The 20,125-nt window shown below is 41.4% G+C and overlaps 1 protein-coding gene across 5 annotated transcripts in view; it reads left to right on the forward strand.

Moving 5' to 3' along the window:
- tbc1d22a (TBC1 domain family, member 22a) overlaps positions 1-20,125 on the forward strand; it is a 182,422-nt gene that overhangs the window by 81,477 nt on the left and 80,820 nt on the right. For all 5 annotated transcript variants that reach the window (XM_037760159.1, XM_037760157.1, XM_037760156.1 and 2 more), the window contains one exon: positions 19,499-19,605. In XM_037760159.1, coding sequence (XP_037616087.1) covers positions 19,499-19,605 — 107 coding nt within the window. The remainder of the gene's footprint in view (positions 1-19,498; positions 19,606-20,125) is intronic.

Below are 20,125 nucleotides of genomic sequence, written 5' to 3' on the forward strand. Positions count from 1 at the left end.
ACTTTATTTTACAGCTGTTTTCCTTTTGACATTAGAATTCGTAAACTGGTAGAAATGTGTGTGATGTTTCTCTCTAACTGGCACAACATGTTTGTAATTTGATGAAGCTGCTTTTATACAGAACAAACTCTTTTCTGTGTTAGTATTATTGCCTGAGCTGGTCTTTATGTATGATCCATTTTTACACATGCCAACGTAAAATGCCTAGCTTCCCCCCTCATGCAAATGAGTCAACTGGCCTCTAATGTGAGAGCCTGACGGGGGGGGGCTTGCTGTGATAGACAACTTAAATACTGCTAATGTATCATAATTAGAGAAGCTATATTACTATACAGAACCACACTTTGAACAACGCTTCAGAACGGAGAGAAAGAGCTCCACTGGATGTCTCTTTGAGAAAGTCAAGGTGCGGCAGGTACCACTTATATACCTACACACACACACACACACACACACACACACAACCACACACACACACACACACACACACACACACCACGCACACACACACACACACACACACAGGCCCTGCATTGTCACTGCGTGTGGAGAGAGAGGAGGGATATTGCAGATAGACTGGCTTGGTGGGGCACCCAGGGACAAAGCTTGGAAGATGGAAACATACTGTCAGTCAGCTGTGATGAAATGCCCGCAGGAGTGTAACACCACCACCACACACACACACACCCACACACACCCACAACCCACACACACCCACACACACACACACCACACACACACACACACACACACACACACACACACACACACACACACACACACACACACACACAGGGCACAGCCTGGCGAGGTGAGCTATTACCAATACAAGACACAGAAGAAACTTAAATTCGATGACACTAGAAACCGTGTCTGTGAATTAAGATTTCTTCCCTTCTGAAACCGAGTTGTCATGTTCCGCCTGATTGTTATGTCCTTAGTTTCGCCCCGTCTTGTCTTTATACATCTCTCATTCCCTTCTCTGCATTTCCCCCCTCACATCTCCTCTGATCTGTTGTTTGTCTACTGGCATGGAGCTTTAGCTGTGGCACAGCGAGCCCTGCCGTGCTGTGCTGTGCCGTGCTCATTTGTATTTCTATTGCATCCTCCCATCGGGGGATTACAGTGCTGATGATTGGCTCAACATGTGTGGTCATAGAAAAGAAAGTGGCATTTCTAGAAGACTTGATATATTCTGGTGTCAGTAATATAGGTGCCGCCGTCATTTGGTGTTTTTTGGTCACTTCTGTGTTACTGCTCCTAACATCACGTAACAGATGGGAGCCTCAATGAAGTTTTACACTGTTGTTAATACACTGTTAGGGCCGTACCAAATGTCTTTTTTATTCCTCCGCTACAGCCGTGGCTGGAGGCATGATGCTTTTGGGTTGTCCGTCTGTCCGTACCATTGTCGTGAACACAATATCTCAAGAACGCCTGGAAATCAAGGATGAAGTGATTAGATGTTGGTGATCAAAAGTCAATGGTCAAGGTCACTGTGACCTCCTGTCCGTCCCCATTCTCGTGATCTCTCGTGAGCGAATTTCTTCAAATTTAGCACAAACGTCCAGTTGGATTCAAGGATGAACTGATTAGAGTTTGGTGGTCAAAAGGTCACTGTGACCTCACAAAACAGGTTTCACACAAACGTCAAATAGGATGAAATGATGAAGTATGACATTTTGGACAGACATGGATGTTAACTGCAACTTCACTGGTCGGTGGAGGCATACAACTGCAAGGTGGTAATTCTAGTTTTACATTTGCTGCTTCTATTAAGTTTTCAAATGAAGCTTTAAATGTCTGTCGTCATATTTTATGACGTCAAAACTAAAAAAAAAGGGAAGAAAATTGATATTTTGTTATTTTGATTATATAAATGTAATTTATGGTGCTGTTAGATTGCTACCTGACCGTTAATATAGGTGCGGGCCTCCCTTTGTGTATGGCAACACATTTTTTGACCGCAGTGAAAATGTTGTTTTTGAAAGGCTAAACACCAACAAATATGGATTTAAGCAGCATATTTCGTCAGATAAAAACATGTTGTGATTACATCTTTTTTCAATAAATGTTGACTCTTGGGCTTTACAAAGCTCTGGAGTTATTGGAAATGTTTGGATCACACAAGTCGGAAACAAATAGTATAATTCTAATAATATTAGTGTAGCCTAATCTTAACTGCAACTGTACAGAAATACCAGGTTTAAACAAAATGAATTAAGTATGTCACGATACTAGAAATGTAATAGTCCTTACCAATACCAGTGAAATTCCACGATTCTCAATACCCAATTCGATACCATGGTAAAAAACAAACTATAGATCCCATGTACTTCAACGTGCACTCTTTTATTATCATTTGCATACTGTTTTTTACAAGTTTAATATTAATCCCTGATGATCCGCCTCATATGTCTTGACAAAAACTGAATTTTACAAGATGAAATTTGAACACGTCATGATTCGCTTAGAGCTTGAACGCATCATAATATAACTCACTGTATCCTCCGTGCATTAGCTGTTAGCGCTGATATTTAGCCTAGCTGGACTGCGCTGCCCACCGGCTGCTAACAGCTAACGTTAACTAGCTCTCTTTCTGCCGATTTCAACACTGATTTGTTGTTCACAATGTAGCATTATGAGGGAAATGTTCTATCATCCTCCGTACAACGGGACGCCGTTAGTCTCGAGCCCTGGTATGAAGTACCGTCACGTTTTCACAATTTTGTAATCAACTTGGTACCGAAGTATCAGTTCTCGCGACATCATGCAAAAAAAAAAGAAGCTGTGCAGCATTCAAATGTTGATTTAGAATTTAAATGTCAACGTTATGAATGAAGCTTTAAAGGTCCCATATTATGCTCATTTTCAGGATCATACTTGTATTTTGTGTTTCTACTAGAACATGTTTACATGCTGTAATGTTCAAAAAAAACTTTATTTTCCTCATACTGTCGGCCTGAATATATATCTGTATTCACCCTCTGTCTTAAACGCTCCGTTTTAGTACCATTCGACGGAATTGCAACGGAATTGCAACAGAATTGCGTTGCTAGGCAACAGCTTGGGTCCATGTGTACTTCCTGTCAGTTGATGACATTCACATACACTGCAACAAGGAATAAACTGGGACACATTTAGAATGTTTATGTTTAAAACTGCGTAAAGGGTCTAAATATTGTATATTTGTGACATCACAAATGGACAGAAATCCTGACAGCTTGTTTCAAATGCAGAGTTTCTGAATACGGGCTGTGTGTATTTCCCTCTGGATTGAGCGTTTTGATACTTTCACAGTATTTATATAGGACTTAAGCCTGCTTTATAATAAAAAAACATGAAAATCTCACTTTTTTATAATAGGTCCCCTTTAAACTATTTGGTACAGCCCTAGTAACTGAACACTGTTTAGCAGCTTTACATTTATAACCTTTCAACCAGTGAACCACTAGAAGATTTTTATAGTGAAAGTGTCTTTTTTGCTTATCCTGTTGATCCCTCTCCTCTCCATCTCTGTATCCACTCATCTGTCCGTCTGTCCGTCCATAGATTGAGCAATCTGTGGAGTGGATCTTGGCCAGTAGGCGGTTAACTAATATCGGCTTCTTTCTCCCCATGGTCTGGCCACCGTTGGGCGAGCCTTCTATTCTAAGTCTCCCTCTGATTAACGGCCGTTATTAGCTCTAATGAGCTGCTTAGTGATTGCCCGAGCACAGCTGCTGACATCCAGCAGGAACACTGTCTTTTCTACTTTGTTCCTTATCTACTTTAGCTCTCTCTAATTTCTCCTGCTTTAATCATTGGATGAGATTATTGACTCGGCGTGGGCATTATTCTCCCCCAGGCAGTTTGTTTGAGATTTGTTCTTCAATTTTCTTTGACGCCGTCTCTCTTTGTCTCTCCCCTGGCTTGAGCTTCGTCTCAGTCTCCGCTCCTCTATTTGGTTTAGAACACAATCACCATGTTTCTGGGGTTAAGTAATAGCATTTGGACTGGCAGAAATTGAATCAGCTGTGTGGTTTTGACCCACAGTCTCTGTCTATCTCCACCTTTCTCTCTATAAATGTCTCTTTCATTCCCCTGAAATTTGTTCTTTTCTTTCAGACTTTTGATGGTTGACACTTTACATTCGTGCATTAAGTATTCTCACATCTATACTTGAACACACTGGTTGCCACTCTCATACATTTTTAAGGCCTCTGGATTATAAATCAATCCCAACATGAGAGTAAACTTTGTTTACGTTGTGATGGATTTTATTCATTATCTATGTCTGGTTGTTTTTCTGTGTTTGGATGTGTCCATGCAACAACAGCTTTGTCCAGGAGCATTCTCTTTTTCTATTCTTCTCTTTATATTTTCTTATAAATAAAAAGGAGTTGGAAACTATTTTCTGTGGTTAGAAAATGTGTCCAGATATACAGTATAATGCATATCTTAAGATTTCTTTGTGCATAAAAATAGGTGAATAGAAATTACTTGCATTTTGTCATAAATGCATTTCCCATTTATGACACAATCAAAAATGCAAGTTATTTCTATTTCTATGGTGTTTCTAAGCAAGAACAGATTAGCTTACAGATTGAACAAAATAATATGATACTTTTCTATTAGAATAACATAACCTATAGGACATTTTATATGATATAACAATGATAAAAGGGTTTAGTATTCAGCAGCAAGACACCAGACTGTTTCTGTTTGAGCGTACTAGAGACCAGCGTTGGTATAATACTCGGTAGGGGTGGGCGATATGGCCAGAACCTTCTATCACAGAATATGTAATAAATTTGATCACTATGGAAGTATACATCATGACACAGTAATTGTTCTGAAAATTCAATAAAGAAAATTGTTAAAAAAAATGACCATACCTGTCAGTCGTTTAAAATATTGAATCATGATTAATCACATGATTTTCCATGATTAATTGTGATTAATCGAAAATTAATCGCACATTTTTATCTGTTCAAAATGTACCTTAAAGGGAGATTTGTCAAGTATTTAATACTCTCATCAACATGGGAGTGGACAAATATGCTGCTTTATGCAAATGTATGTATATATTTATTATTGGAAATCAATTACCAACACAAAACAATGACAGATATTGATCCAGAAACCCTCACAGGTACTGCATTAGCATAAAACAATATGCTCTGATCATAGCATGGCAAACTGCAGCCCAACAGGCAACAACAGCTGTCAGTGTGTCAGTGTGCTGACTTGACTATGACTTGCCCCAAACTGCATGTGATTATCATAAAGTAGGCATATCTGTAAAGGGGACACTCGTGGGTACCCAGAGAACCCATTTTCAGGTCAAGGGACCATGCCTGTTTTTTCCTCGCCAAAATTTAGCGTAATTTGTGATTGTTATTCAGCCTCCTCCGCGACACGCTAGCATGACATGATTGAAACCAATTCTTTCAATTTTGTAGTTTCACATGATACCAGTATCTTCAGTCTAGCTTTAAAACTGAGCCCGCTACAACCTAAAAGGCTCAAGTTGCGTTAATGCGTTAAAGAAATTAGTGGTGTTAAAATACGTTTTGTGTAAAAGACTTACTATCGTGTTAACTTTGACAGCCCTGATTTTACCAAGAGTCTGCAGATGTCTGGTTATTATGTACCCAGAGTTTTTCCTCATCTCCTGCTCTGTATTTACAACTTCACTCTCCTCTGCCATGTCTGCCCAAATCTTACCTACGTTGCCAGGCAGCTGGATTCTCGAGATCAAGAGGTCATGTGAGAATAGCCACCGTGGTGGAGACCGTGTAGCCAAATCTCTACCGGTGGACACATATCTCCCGTCGCACAGTATATACCGTGATATTGCCCAACCTTTATACTCGACATAGTCAAAATCCTCTCAGTGTGTTAAAATCTGGAACAGTTTATCAGATGACTTGAGATACTCAGAATCGATTACAGTTATCAAAAACAGGTGAAAACCTGTTTATCAAAGGAAGTGTAAAGCTGAGAGACAGGTGAATGTTGTCTGTACTTTAAGTCTGTGATGTTGCAGTGGCACAGCAATCTCTATTGTTATCATGTTTTAGGGCAGGCCAAGACCACTATGGAAATATGTTGTATGAACTTATAGTGTTTATATGCTTCAATTCTTCTGAATAACACCTTGTTGGTGTTTATATTCAATTTAAAGTTTATTTTATCTTTTTATTTACTACATGTCCAGGTGTCGGGTGACAGATTGAACTTATGTCTTATATTTTTAAAATGTATTTTTATTTCGTTTTGTGAATATTTGGACCAAGTGTGTTGATTTGTAGGTTGTTTATGACCAAATCAAACCAACCAAACTACACCCGGCTATTGAAATAGGATATGGTGTCAACCCAGAGGTGAAGTGAAGGGAGGAAGTATAAATTGATGTCACTGGGCATACAGTTGTTAACTAAAATCAAAACATGTGGCAGAGAACAGGACAGTAATTGTTTCAGACGGTAAACATGATTACAAAAATGGAAAATCTCTACAAGCCATTGTGATAACCGTTTGTGCTCCAGTTGTTGTTTTCAACCTTCCATGTTTTGGCCTGCGGTGTGGAGATGACCGTCGTCAGTGCTTGACAATCGGATATATAAAAGCTAAAAATCAATAGCTGTGCTTTCATCTGCATCCGGCCTGATCTTATTTCCCCACATTACCAGAGATTTTTTCTCATTGCTCCTGATAAAAAGCAATAGAGCTCTGAAATGATCCAGAGAAATAGTTCTGTCAAAAATGATTTATCTTCTGTGAATAATCGCAGGGGGTTATTGAATATTTTTAGATTAAGTTAATTACTTGACTATAAAAAGCCATAAATTGAAGTTCTCCTCACCGAGAAGCCTCAGATCTCTCCGAGTTCTCTATTTCTCGTTCTCTCTGTCAGCCGTTTCATTGGAGAAAAAAAAAAATCTGTTTTATCATTCTGTCACCAGCGAGACGCGTTCCGCTTGACCTGATGCAATTGGAGGCAATTGAAACAGTCATCTTACCGTGCTGCTGCGATGGCGGTGTGTGGTGTTGCATCATGACTTTGTGCACTCGCGCACAAAGACTCATACACATTTCAGATATGTGGGAACATTTGAAACAAAGCAGTCGCACACAACGACGCACAAAGGATCTGGACGCCGTGTCCTCACTCATATTTACACAAATATCAGTGTACGCATCACCACAGTACTGCTTGTCTGTCGACTGCCTGTGCGTTGTCAGCTGCCGTTCATAACGTCTGCTTATTGCTGTTACCTAATGTTTTTTTTCCCCTTAACTAAGCCTGCAGATTACACTCACTAATGACTTAATGGACTGATCCTTCACTTACATCTCAGGAAACTTTCCCCTCAGCTCTCAAATGTGTCTTGTACATTAGCCAGGCAGATTTACTCTTCCTTGAGTGGATTGGACGTCTTACGTGATTAAAAAATGTTTATGTGTGTCTGTAAAAGGAGGCGGCCTTTATAAAGTGACAGTGAATATGGGATTGAGTTCCTCACATTATCGGCTTGACACATTTGCTTTTAAATCACTTTGTTAGAGCATGGCACATAACCTGATTATGCATACTGGTTATAGAGGTAGAAGAACGTTGTGTTACATGCAGGGTCTAGAATTAACTTTCTTCTCTTCCTGTCACTGTGGCAGACAAGTATTTTTTTTTTCTGCCACTCAGAAATTGTATCTGCCACTTTTGAAATCTCTGTGCTAAATGAAGGAATAACATTTTAGATCTGATGTCATTCAATGTTCGATATATTTTACATAAAAAACATTATATACACGGTAAATGACCGTGTTTGAATTACACCATGGCGGGAGGGTACTGTACACAGTACCCTAGTGTACTTTGTTATTGTCATCTAAAGTGGTTATTTGCATAAAAACACAATTCAAATGATTATGATTATTTAAATATTTGCTTTGATTAAAAAAAATCTTGGCAAGCTGCTTAGAGCTAGTGTTAGGAAGTTAAACAGGTCATAATTCTCTCTCTAATATGCTAACAGCTGACGTCACTAACTCTCCTCCTGTTGATTTAAACACAGGTTTGTTGTTAACAGTGTCGCATTATCAGGGTAAAATAGGGTGCACCCCCTCAGGTTTAGTAGTGCCGCTGTTGAGCGTTTTTATTTTCTCTCCGCCATGTCTCCGGTCCAAAACAAACTGAAACATGATACGGCGTGCGTATGCGTCATTGTGCAGCGTAACTATGGGAAAGCATCAATAAGAGGAATCGATAGTCACGGAGGCATGAGATGCCAAGAAAGTGGACAGCTACGGTTCTCTATTCCCATCACTTGCGTTTTCCCTGTCTGCCAAAGTGGCGGATGTCCTGATGATTTCACCCGCCACTGTCAACAATTTACCCGCATTTGGCGGGTGGCGGGTGCTAATTTCAGACCCTGGTTACATGACCTGAAAAAGAATAGTCAGATGTAGGGTAATTGCTTACATAAATGTTATTTAAACACTAATTGGGTACCAATCCCTAATACACACACTCGTTCACCAAAGCTGAGTAAGAGCACGTGAGCCAGTCTTCCACGTCACCTGTAACATGTAGCCAAGGACCCACAAACCAGTATAGAAAACAGTATAGATAAATACATTAAATGAACTTTTTCTGTTATTACCAAGAAATGGTTCTAATACTACACACAATGATGTGTTTCAGAAGAAAATGAAAAAGATTGTGTTTTTATGACAAGGTAACCTCGATTACATAAACAAACACTGAATTCCTACAATGTATACAGTAGAAGACAGAAGAGGAAACGCTTTCTCTTTCCTCCCTCAGTAAGGCTTTATGTGGCATAGTGATAACAACAAACAAGATGTTCATTTGGGTAAAGTCACGCTTCCAAACCCATCTTACCTGACAGGCTTTTCTCAATCTTTTGTGGCATAATAACAGTAATTTCCAGTGCTTTCGTCGGATCAAAGTAGGGCTTCAACGATTCATTTTCAAATTAATCAATTTATCTTTGACTCTTTGAAATGTCTGAAAATAGTGAAAAAGATTCTCTGAACCTAGGTGATGTCTTTAAATTGCTTCTTTTGTCCAACCAACAGTCCAAAACCATAAAGTATTACATTTACAATCATAATAAAACGGTCACTACTATGAGTAATGCCCAACAAACCTTGGATCCTACACTACCCATAATGCAACTTGTTAGCGTCTTTCATTAGACCCTCTCTGCCTCCTAAATGTCCACCTCGTTCAAGGTCAACACCCAAGTTTATAACACAGGCTTTCTGTTACACATTTTAAGTAGGGCTGCACCTAACGATTATTTTTCATTGATTAATCTAACAATTATTTTTTTCGATTAGTCAATTAATCTAATGACTAATTTATCAATTATTCTAAAGATTATTCTTTAAATTCCCGATTAATATAACAATAACTTTACCCGAACTTAATATGAAAATGTGTCTGATTAATATTTCAATTCAATCAGTTTTTCTTAAAACAAATAAATATAACAAGATAATAGACAGTATTTGTCTGTAACAACAGTCTGTAACATTAGTTTAAAGGTCCCTTATCGTGCTCATTTTCAGGTCCATACTTGTATTTTGTGTTTCTAATAGAACATGTTAACATGCAGTAATGTTAAAAACAACAATTTATTTTCCTCATATTGTCTGCCTGAATATGCCTGTATTTACCCTCTGCCTGAAACGCTCCGTTTTAGCACATTTCAACGGAATTGCAATGGAATTGCGTTGCTAGGCAACAGCTTTGGTCCATGTGTACTTCCTGTCAGCTGATGTCCATTCACATACACTGCAACCATAAATAAACTGGACACATTTTGAATGTTTATGTTTAAAAACTGTGAAATGGTCCTAAATATTGTAGATTTGTGACATCACAAAATTACAGAAATCCTGACGGCTCATATAAAGGGCACAACCATTTTTGCGACGCACCCTGTACAAATCAATGTCTTTTTGTAATCTATGATGCTGTTTACGTCGACAACTGGCCTTAGCTTTAAGTTTAGCATAAACTGAGATAACCCTAATGACGTCATCATCCCAAGGTGGAGTACCCCTTTAAACAATCTGTGAAGCAATCTGCAGCTGTTTGGTTGAAGAGACCAATCGGGGCCTCCTGTTTTATTTCTCCACTTTTCCATTACATGCCATGATATTTGAACGTTTCTTACCAGAAAGTGTGTTTCAGATTGCTCTTCATGTGGGCACCCTTGCAGTGTAGTTGATCCAGCTCTGATTTATACTACTGGTCGCCAATGCCCACTCTCCCCTTGCTCATGTTAGCACTGTGGGTGGAGGAAAACACAAACACACCTCATCCCAGGCAATGTTGCATCTCTCTGGCTTTGCTGTGGTTACACAATTGTAATTGACTGTTTCGCCAGCTGCGCACATGTTGAATGACAAGTTTAACACACAAACACACATCTGTGTTGTACAAACATCCCAAAGGCCAATAATAGGAGGGGTGGCGATGGGGAGGGACGCAGTGGGAATAGAGGTATTGGCAGCAACAGTTAATGCGATGCGGTGTAGCCTCACTCAACATTACACACTTCCTCATACAAGACACCATCTTACCTCGGGGGCGAGTGGATCATTATGTGTCTGCACATACGCAGATATGGTATTAATAGCCGTATTCCATTTGATGTCAAGGACTTACATTATCTCGCCAACAGCTGTGGGGGCCTGCTGTTTGATGTATGGACACATGGCTTATAGTGCAGATAGTGGGAGATGAGAACATTGTTGGAGTGATTGTGTAGATTTTTATGGCCCAAAGCGTTCTTATCACTGGCGAGGCTGAAGTTCAGCGCTTTCAATGAGTAAGCTTAGTGGTGTACTTTGAAGAAAAAACCTTGTAACTTCTAAGAACTATGAAATGAAGAGACTGGATAGCATCCCATTGATTTTTTTTTTGGGGGGGAAACTAGACTTTAGTGTTTCTCAGGCCCTGTCTACACATATACAGATTAGGGCTGTCAGTCGACTCAAATATTGAATCGCGATTAATCGCATGATTGTCAGTAATTAATCGTGATTAATCGCAAATTAATTGCACATTTATTTACCTGTTCAAAATGTACCTTAAAGGGAGATTTGTCAAGTATTTAATACTCTTATCAACATGGGAGTGGACAAATATGCTGCTTTATGCAAATGTATGTATATATTTATTATTGTAAATCAATTAACAACACAAAACAATGACAGGTATTGTCCAGAAACCCTCACAGGTACTGCATTTAGAATAAAACAATATGCTCAAATCATAACATGGCAAACTGCAGCCCAACAGGCAACAACAGCTGTCAGTGTGCTGACTTGACTATGATGCTATCATGCCAATAGATTTCTTAGGTTTTCTAGCTTTATATGATGTGAGTGACTGACTGACTGACTGACTGACTGACTGACTGACTGACTGACTGACGAGTGATGAAGTTGAATGATGAAGTTACAGGATTGGTCGATTATCATAAAATGGGCATGTCTGTAAAGGGGAGACTCGTGGTTACCCATAGAACCCATTTACATTCACTGATCTGGAGGTCAGAGGTCAAGGGACCCCTATGGAAATGTCTGACAGTTTTTCCTTACCAAAGCTAGTATGACATGGTTTAAAACTGAGCCCGCTATAAGCTAAAAATCGCAAGTCGCGTTAATGTGTTCAAAAAATTAGTGGCAATAAAACGAATTTGCGTTAATGAGTTATTATCGCGTTAACTCTGACAGCCCTAATACAGATATTTTTAGAAAGGGATATTTTTCTACATTTCGGCCTCTTTCACACAAACAAGAGTTTTGGGTCACAAAAGCAGATATTTTTGAAAACTCCTTCAAAGGTGCAGATTTTTAAAAGCTCTGGTTACTTTGTATCGTTGTAGACGTGTAAAACGGAACAGAAACAATAACAAAGAGGGCGGACTACCGTTTTCTTTTTTTTACATGTTGTTAGCACTGCTCAGACTAATTACTACTTTACATTTGTAAAACGTTCCAGTCACAGGAGGCCAAAGCAGGAACACATTAAACATGTGGAGGCCGCATGGTGATTGAATGTGCTTTTAGGCGATTGAAGGCGAGGTTGGAGCACTCAGAAGGGTAATGTAAAGAGTGATGATCGACCAGGAAGCCCCCCCCACCAACAATAACTGTTATCGAACTGACTGTAATGAAGCCAAAGGAAAGACGGGTGAGAAGGATGGTAACAAAATTCTTTGACCCTAAACTTGTGATCTCACTTGTGGTGACGTAAATATTACAGCGAGCGTTTGGAGTGTTTTTTCTAGACGGAGATGTGTGGACAAGGGAAAATATCCATTTTTTAAAATCTCTGTATCCATGTAGACATGGTCTTAATGTCATGAACCCAAAGAGAAACCTTCACTTCCACCTGTTCTTTCTCTCTCTCCTGTCTCTGCATTCCTTCACCTCCAGCTGTCTTTTTTCACATCTTCACATCTTGTTTTACACACAGCCATAATTCTATCCTCATAACGCTCTCATCTCTTGTGTTCCTGCATGTGCGTGCAAGCGTGTGTGTGTGCTCCCGATGTGTCGGTGACACCAGCGTTGCCGGGTCGACTCTCTTCTTAATTATCCAACAGTTTGAATGCCACCTCTCTGGAAAAAAAAATGTTCAGCTTTCATTAACAACGGTGTTATCGCGCTAATTGTGCTACGATGGGGAAATCACATTTTTGTTGATGCAGAAGCCTGAGTGAGACCTGGGTGGGGGGGGGGCTTCGTCAAAGATGTCGGGAGCTGGAAGTATTACATGTCTAGCAGCTAACATGTGTCTCGTTTTAAAGTGTCGAGCCTTCGGGCTGTGTCACTCGGGTGTCATTCTGAAAGCTGGAAAGTGGATTTGCGACATGTTTGGATCCGGCAACCCGAATTGTAAGTCATTAGATTCATTAGATTTAACCCGAACCGGCGCTGTAAATTATAAGTAATGACTGCGCCACTTCCTGCGATCTTATGAGCTTTGGATGGGGAAATCTTGTTAAAACCAATAGCGTTCTCTCTCTCTCTCTCTCTCTCTCTGGCGGTCTACAACTCAGGTTTGCTTGTGATTAATCTGAACCAACAGAAGGTTGTCAAACGGGACTGTTTTTTATTGCTGTCTGCAAAGACACACAAAACACACACACACTCGGGACGCACACACTTTATGATTACATCAGGCTAAACTAGCTCGTTTATCATCTTACATCACATTACCTTGTGGCCCATAGTTGTAGAGGGCAGATGGCAGCACTGGCGTGAGTGTGTTTGTGTACACTTGCGCGCGTGTGTGCACGTCGCCTGTGTGCACGTCGCCTGTGTATGTAAGGCGCCCCGCGCTCGGTCTCCGGAGGTGTAACCCGGCTCCGCATGCCAAGCTGTGCCAAGCGCTCACAGCTGGCAGCGACCAAGCAGTTGGTCTCTCCGGACAAGTTGCCCCCTGCGCCAGGACAAACAGGAAATAAGCCCCGAGGCCTGGCAGGAAACCGGCTCGGCAGGCCAATGGGAAGAGAGGTGTGGAGGAGGAGGAGGAGGAGGGAGGAGAACAGCTTGGGAGAGGCAGGGTAGCAATAGCAACAGAAGAGATGTCAAATAGGCTGGATAGGAGAAGAAGCGGAGGGACCAGGGGAGGAGGGAGAGCGGAGAGGAAACGCATTGATGTACCAAAGAGAGATCAAGAGACTACCAGAGGTCTAAAAAGAGACGGCAGCGGCAGATTGATGGGGGAGAGGAAGTGGCAGAGCTGAAACTATGTCAAGAGAATAATGGTTCACCTTTAAATTTGGGTTGTTTGAGAAAGTTGAGATTCCTACATTAACCATTCCCCGCTGTAAATAAAGGATTTAGGGATGCTTTTTTCCTTCATAGAAATTGCAAGTTAGGGCTTTGTATTGGCAAGAATCTGGCAATACCATACGTATCTTGATATCGGGCTAACGACTCAATATATGGAGATTTTTTCAAATCTAATTTTAGAAAAAAAAAACATATGTATAAAATCGAAGTAAAAAAAGTCACTACATGAAATGGCTACTATGGGAAATAATAGCATTACACATGAATACAATTGGACTCATTAGATCCGAAAGAGTCTCATATCCAATTTATGCAATTCCAAGACTGTTGAGGGTCCCCAGAATGCATAAATACGCAGAAATAACACATTTGTACTGCATGTTTTTTCCCCAAAACTGCATGTGATTATCATAAAGTGGGCATGTCTGTAAAGGGGAGACTCATGGGTACACATATTTAACCTATTTTCATTCACATATCTGGAGGTCAGAGGTCAAGGGACGCCTTTGAAAATGGACATGCCAGTTTTTTTTGCCAAAATGTAGCGTAACTTCGTAGCATTATTTAGCCTCCTTTGCGACATGCAAGTATGACATGGTTGGTACCGATGGATTCTTTAGGGTTTTCTAGTTTCATATGATGCCAGTATCTTCACTCTAGCTTTCAAACTGAGCCCGAAAAAAAACCAGTATAGCTGCCGGGTCCACCATTGGATTTCTAAGAGGTTAATTAAAAATCGATTCAGAAATTTAGAGAATCAATACAGTATCGCAAAACATAATATCGCGATACTCGTGTATTGATTAGGGCTGGCAAAGTTAACGTGATAATAACGCGTTAATGCAAATTTCTTCAATGCATTAATGCAGGCTCAGTCTTTTTTTTTTTCAATGCCTTTATTGATAGTGAGTGAGAGATAGTATTGAAAGGGGGAGAGAGAGAGAGAGGGGTTGACATGCAGCAAAGGGCCACAGGTCGAAGGAGGTTAAATAACGCTCCAAACTTACGCTAAATGTTGGTGAGGAATAACTGTCATGGCCATTTTCAAAGCGATCCCTTGACCTCTGACCTCAAGGTATGCGAATGTAAATGTGTTCTATGGGTACCCACGAGTCTCCCCTTTACAGACATGCCCACTTTATGATAATCACATGCAGTTTGGGGCAAGTCATAGTCAAGTCAGCACACTGACACACTGACAGCTGTTGTTGCCTGTTGGGCTGCAGTTTGCCATGTTATGATTGGAGCATATTGTTTTATGCTAAATGCAGTACCTGTGAGGGTTTCTGGACAATATCTGTCATTGTTTTGTGTTGATAATTGATTTATAATAAGAAATACATACATACATTTGCATAAAGAAGCATATTTGCCCACTCCCATGTTGATAAGAGTATTTAATACTTGACAAATCTCCCTTTAAGGTACATTTTGAACAGATAAAAAAATGTGTGATTAATTTGGGATCAATCGTGATTAACTAGTTGATTGACTGATAGCCCTAGTATTGATATTTTCTTACACTACTATTAACAATTCACGCTTTGCAGTCAGTTTGAATGTTGAGTGCGTTTTCATAGTTATGTCTGCATGCATCCGACGCTCCTTTGCTGTGCCTCCAAGTCTGTGGTCTGTGCGTCCGGTGCTTTTTCCTGCCAATTTGATCACACACCTCTTCAGAGGCCGGCGCAGCTCTGTCTGTGCACAGACATGAGAGTTTGTCGCCCGGCTATATCAAACGAGTTCTCCTGCAAAGGTGAGTTTGTGTCAGAACGGCTTTTTCTCTCCCTCTGAAGAACCTGAGAGTATAATTTGGCTGAAAGGTTGTTTTGGAGGCACATCTCTCACAGAAGTAAAGCCAGCGAGACTCTCGTTCTGTGATGCGAGGCTCACTGAAGCTTGAACCTTCCAGAAATTCCCCCAGGTTCTTATTTGTGAAAGCATTTCTACCGAGACACGGATCATGTCCCAGACATGTATTGTCAGCTGGTCCTTAGTGTGGAGGCACCGCTCCAAAAGTAATTGCCAAGAGAATATCTTGAAGGACTTTTCTACTGAGGCATGGATCTAGGGGAAGCAATTAGCAATTGCTTCTTTTGAAGGCAGGTCAACTGAGACAAGCGGCCTTCAAGGTGTTCTCATGTTGCTGTTATTTATGTTACCAAAACGCTCCTAGTTTGAAGGCGGTTCATGAAAATTAGCCACAGGTTGTAACATCATCACCACACAGCTTTGATTCTTTTATCCTTTAAACAGGGAACAGAAAGCTGTGTGGACTACCTGGCCATGAAAGTGACTAATGACCTGAGCTTCGACTGTCTTTAAGCACTCATCAGTTAGTTGGTGGTGTTAGTTCCACCAGCGACCACAGGGGGCACTGTTGCCTTGTGATCCGATCCAGCACAGGCACTCCCCTCCACATGGCCTCTCCTCCTCCTCCTCCTCCTTAGCCCTTCCTCTTGTGTGTCCTTGTTATTGTGATGAGCTATGCCCGATTCCAGTACGACCACTGGACTCCTGGAAGCCGTCCCTTCTAATCTGCTCCGGAGTCAAGGTCTAGCTTTGGAACCGAGCCCCGACAGCAAGACTGATTTGAGACTTCGGGATGCTCAGGGTCCTCCCAGAACGCCGGAGCAGCGCCGCTCTTCGCCACCTTGTTAATCAGCAACGACACCACGCGGATTGCCAGTCAGCCTGTTTACAATTAATCTTTTCAGCTACAAATTTAACTGCATCACTGTCGCCCCAGAGAGAGAGAAAGAGAGAGAGAGAGAGAGGGGCTGCATTCATGTGTTCTGCATCACTGTTTAGAGAAACGAAATGCTGACTTCAAATTGGTCAGATGGTGGCCACTTTTGTCTCTGAGCTTTTTGCAACAGCTGCTCCAACACTACATGTGTATTTAGTTGATTGTAGTTGACTTCTTCTGTAGCCTCAAGGAGAAATATTGCGAGTTTTCATCCCATCAGCTGTCTCTGATTTCTCTTCAAATATTGGATTTGATGAGATTACGCACTAATAACGGCTGTTATGTGTGCCCTGCGGCTCTATCCCATTTTGCTTGTGTTAGTATTGTGGTTAGAAATGAACTACACTGACATCTCATCATAATCCAGCCCCCTGACCACTTCCATATCTGGTATTAAAGATCTGGCAGCTATGTGAACACAATTTCTGGACGCCTTGATCTGCGCGGGTGTGATAGGATGAAAGGTCTCGCTGAAATGAAGGAGCTGCAGCCTCTCTGTCTGGTCTCTATCCGTCCTTACCTGACTTCAAGCAGACAAGACAATGATGAGAGCACATGCACGGCGGGATGTTGGATGAGTGCACACACACACACACACACACACACACACACGTATACGTATACAGCCTAGTTGTTACTGGCTTTGTAGTCCTGGCCCGCTGCCAGCTCCCCATCCGTCTGTCTGTCTGTCTGTCTGTCTGTCAGACTGAGCATGCTCATTACAACCTTGACAACATTCCACTGGGGTTGCCAAGGATACCAAGCAGAGCTGCCAGGCCTTGTGTATGTGTGTGTATTAGGAATGCAAAAATACATAACTTCCAATTTTTTAGTAATATGACCACACACACACATACGCGCACACACGTACGTTCCTTTTCTCCGTTTCTCTCTGTCCCTCTTCTGTCTCTCTGTAGATCATTGTTAATCAGTCCCGTCCCATCTCCTCTCCACTGGCTGTCAGTGGCTTGTCAGAAGCCCGTCAAAGCCCCTGCAGTCCGTCACACACTGCTGCCGTTAATGACATCTGATGACACCCGTCGGTTGAAGTCACCCGCTGGAGATGACTGGGGAACTCGGGGTGCTCGCTGCTTGGAAATAGTTTCTTCTGTGCAATCTGCAGTGCATTTTTTAGGAAACGTCCTAACCTAAATTCTGCTGCATTTATTTACAGCCCGCCGTACGCAATAACACATTAACAAAAATTTGTTTTAATGCCAATAATTTCTTTAACGCATTAATGCAACTTGTGATTTTTAGGTTGTATTTGACTCAGTTTTAAAGCTAGACTGATACTGACATCATATGAAACTAGAAAACCTGATGAATCCATCGGTACCAACCATGTCATACTAGCTTGTCGCAAAGGAGGTTAAATAACGCTCCAAATTTACGCAAAATGTTGGCGAGGAAAAACTGTCCTGACTATTTTCAAAGGGGTCTCTTGACCTCTGACCCCCAGATCAGTGAATGTAAATGGGTCCTTTGGGTACCCACGAGTCTCCCCTTTACAGACATGCCCAGTTTATGATAATCACATGCAGTTTGGGGCAAGTCATAGTCAAGTCAGCACACTGACACACTGACAGCTGTTGTTGCCTGTATGGCTGCAGTTTGCCATGTTATGATTTGAGCATATTGTTTTATGTTAAATGCAGTACCTGTGAGGGTTTCTGGACAACATCTGTCATTGTTTTGTGTTGTTCATTGTTTTCCAATAATAAATATATACATACATTTGCATAAAGCAGCATACTTGCCCACTCCCATGTTGATAAGGGTATGAAATACTTGATTGGTCAGCTGGCCCACACTGCTCTGCTCTGATTGGTGGACCGAACTGAGCTCTTCGGACTCCACTCCAGCTCCGCTCTAACTAGCTTTGTTTGAGGGCGTGCCAAACTAGCCGCTAGGCAGGTATTATGCAAACGTGTTACTTGGTGACATCACCACGTTACGGAAGAAAAGGCGGGACTTAAAGCGAGGTGTTCCAGGTTGTCTAAGAGCAGTGTTTCTGTGGGGGGGAGGAACTCCCTTTGGCTTGGGCTTTTGCAGACCTTTTTACATGCACAAAAAACTATATATCACACTAAAGGAAAGAGAAAAAGCACAATAGGCCCTCTTCAAACAGTGAAATGCAAATTAAATCATAAATTGTAAAAATGAAAATACCAACAAAAATAGAGCATAAAATGATAGAAATATATAGTAAAAATCTGATAAAAGATTACATTGTGCAGTGTGAAGGCAACTCTTTAAAAGTTAGTGTAATGATTCGGAGCGGTTATTTAACTTCCAACAAGTTCACAGACGAAACAAAAAGTTGCATCATTTGTTCTGTTTTTTTCGCAGAAAATATGTTAAACAGACTCGCTGCTGTGTGTGCAATTTAAAAAGCACATATTATGCTGTGTTCATTGAGACTGTGTGACATTTCCTGAATGTTCAAAGTAGCCGTGGAAAAAGGTTGAACCGCCGTTGTTTGTAAAAGATGGTAATCATTTAGCTGCTATATTAGTTTTATTTTCTTCCCACACGCTCTGCCGCCACACTGCCTCCGTCGCTTCATCCCTCCTTTATTCGTGAGCTCCCAGTTTGTCAGCTCCTTGGTTCCTTTCCATACATCTCTTTCATAACCCACCGCCCTCACTTCACCCACTCTCCCCATCGAATTTGTCCTCCCTCTGCACCTGATGTTCTTGTTCTCCTGTCTGAGTGCTGAGCTTATGGCGGAGCCCCTGCTGTGCCGGTAGGCCTGAAGTGCTCTCTGTGTCTTTCTCTCTCCTTCTTCCACCTTTCTTAAACTTTCCCTTTCATTTTCTTCCACCTGTCTCTTTCCCTCTCTCTCTCCATCTCTTTCCCCCTGAATTGCTTATTTCTAACTCTCTCTCTCCCTCTGTTCTCCTTTGTCTTCTCTAGAGGAGGAAGTGGAAAACTTTGACGTGTCCAGTCTCCAGGAAGAGGCACTGAGGAACATCGAGGCTGACAGCTTCTGGTGCATGAGCAAACTGCTGGACGGCATCCAGGTAAGCATGCGCGTGTGTTGAGAAAGATGTAGGTTGTCTTAGAACAAACTCAAAATGCCCACGTATGGTTTTGTACTTTCATATATCTCCAACTGTCTCGATATATTCTGTCAACGCATCTCTTCTCTCTGTATGGACTTGCATTTATATAGCGCTTTTCTGACACTACATGTCAGCATTCACACACACACACACACACACACACACACTCATACACTGATGACAGAGGCTGCTAAGTAGCCAACCTGCCCATCAGGATCTGATCTAAATACTCATTCACACAGCGATGGCTATGCCTTCGGGAGCAATTTGGGGTTAAGTGTCTTGCTCCAGGACACATCGACATGTGACCCGGAGCTGCCGGGGATCGAACCTTCCGATTGGAGGACGACCTGCTCTACCCTCTGAGCCACAGTGTACATTTCTTTTACTCTCTTCCATACTTGTTTTGTATTGTATGGATCCATGCTTCCCTGATCTGGTCTTACTAGAGATAAGTGTTTGTTTACCTCAGCTCTAC

The sequence above is a fragment of the Sebastes umbrosus genome, chromosome 23 (assembly GCF_015220745.1).
Source record: "Sebastes umbrosus isolate fSebUmb1 chromosome 23, fSebUmb1.pri, whole genome shotgun sequence".
NCBI classification, from domain to species: Eukaryota; Metazoa; Chordata; class Actinopteri; order Perciformes; family Sebastidae; genus Sebastes; species Sebastes umbrosus.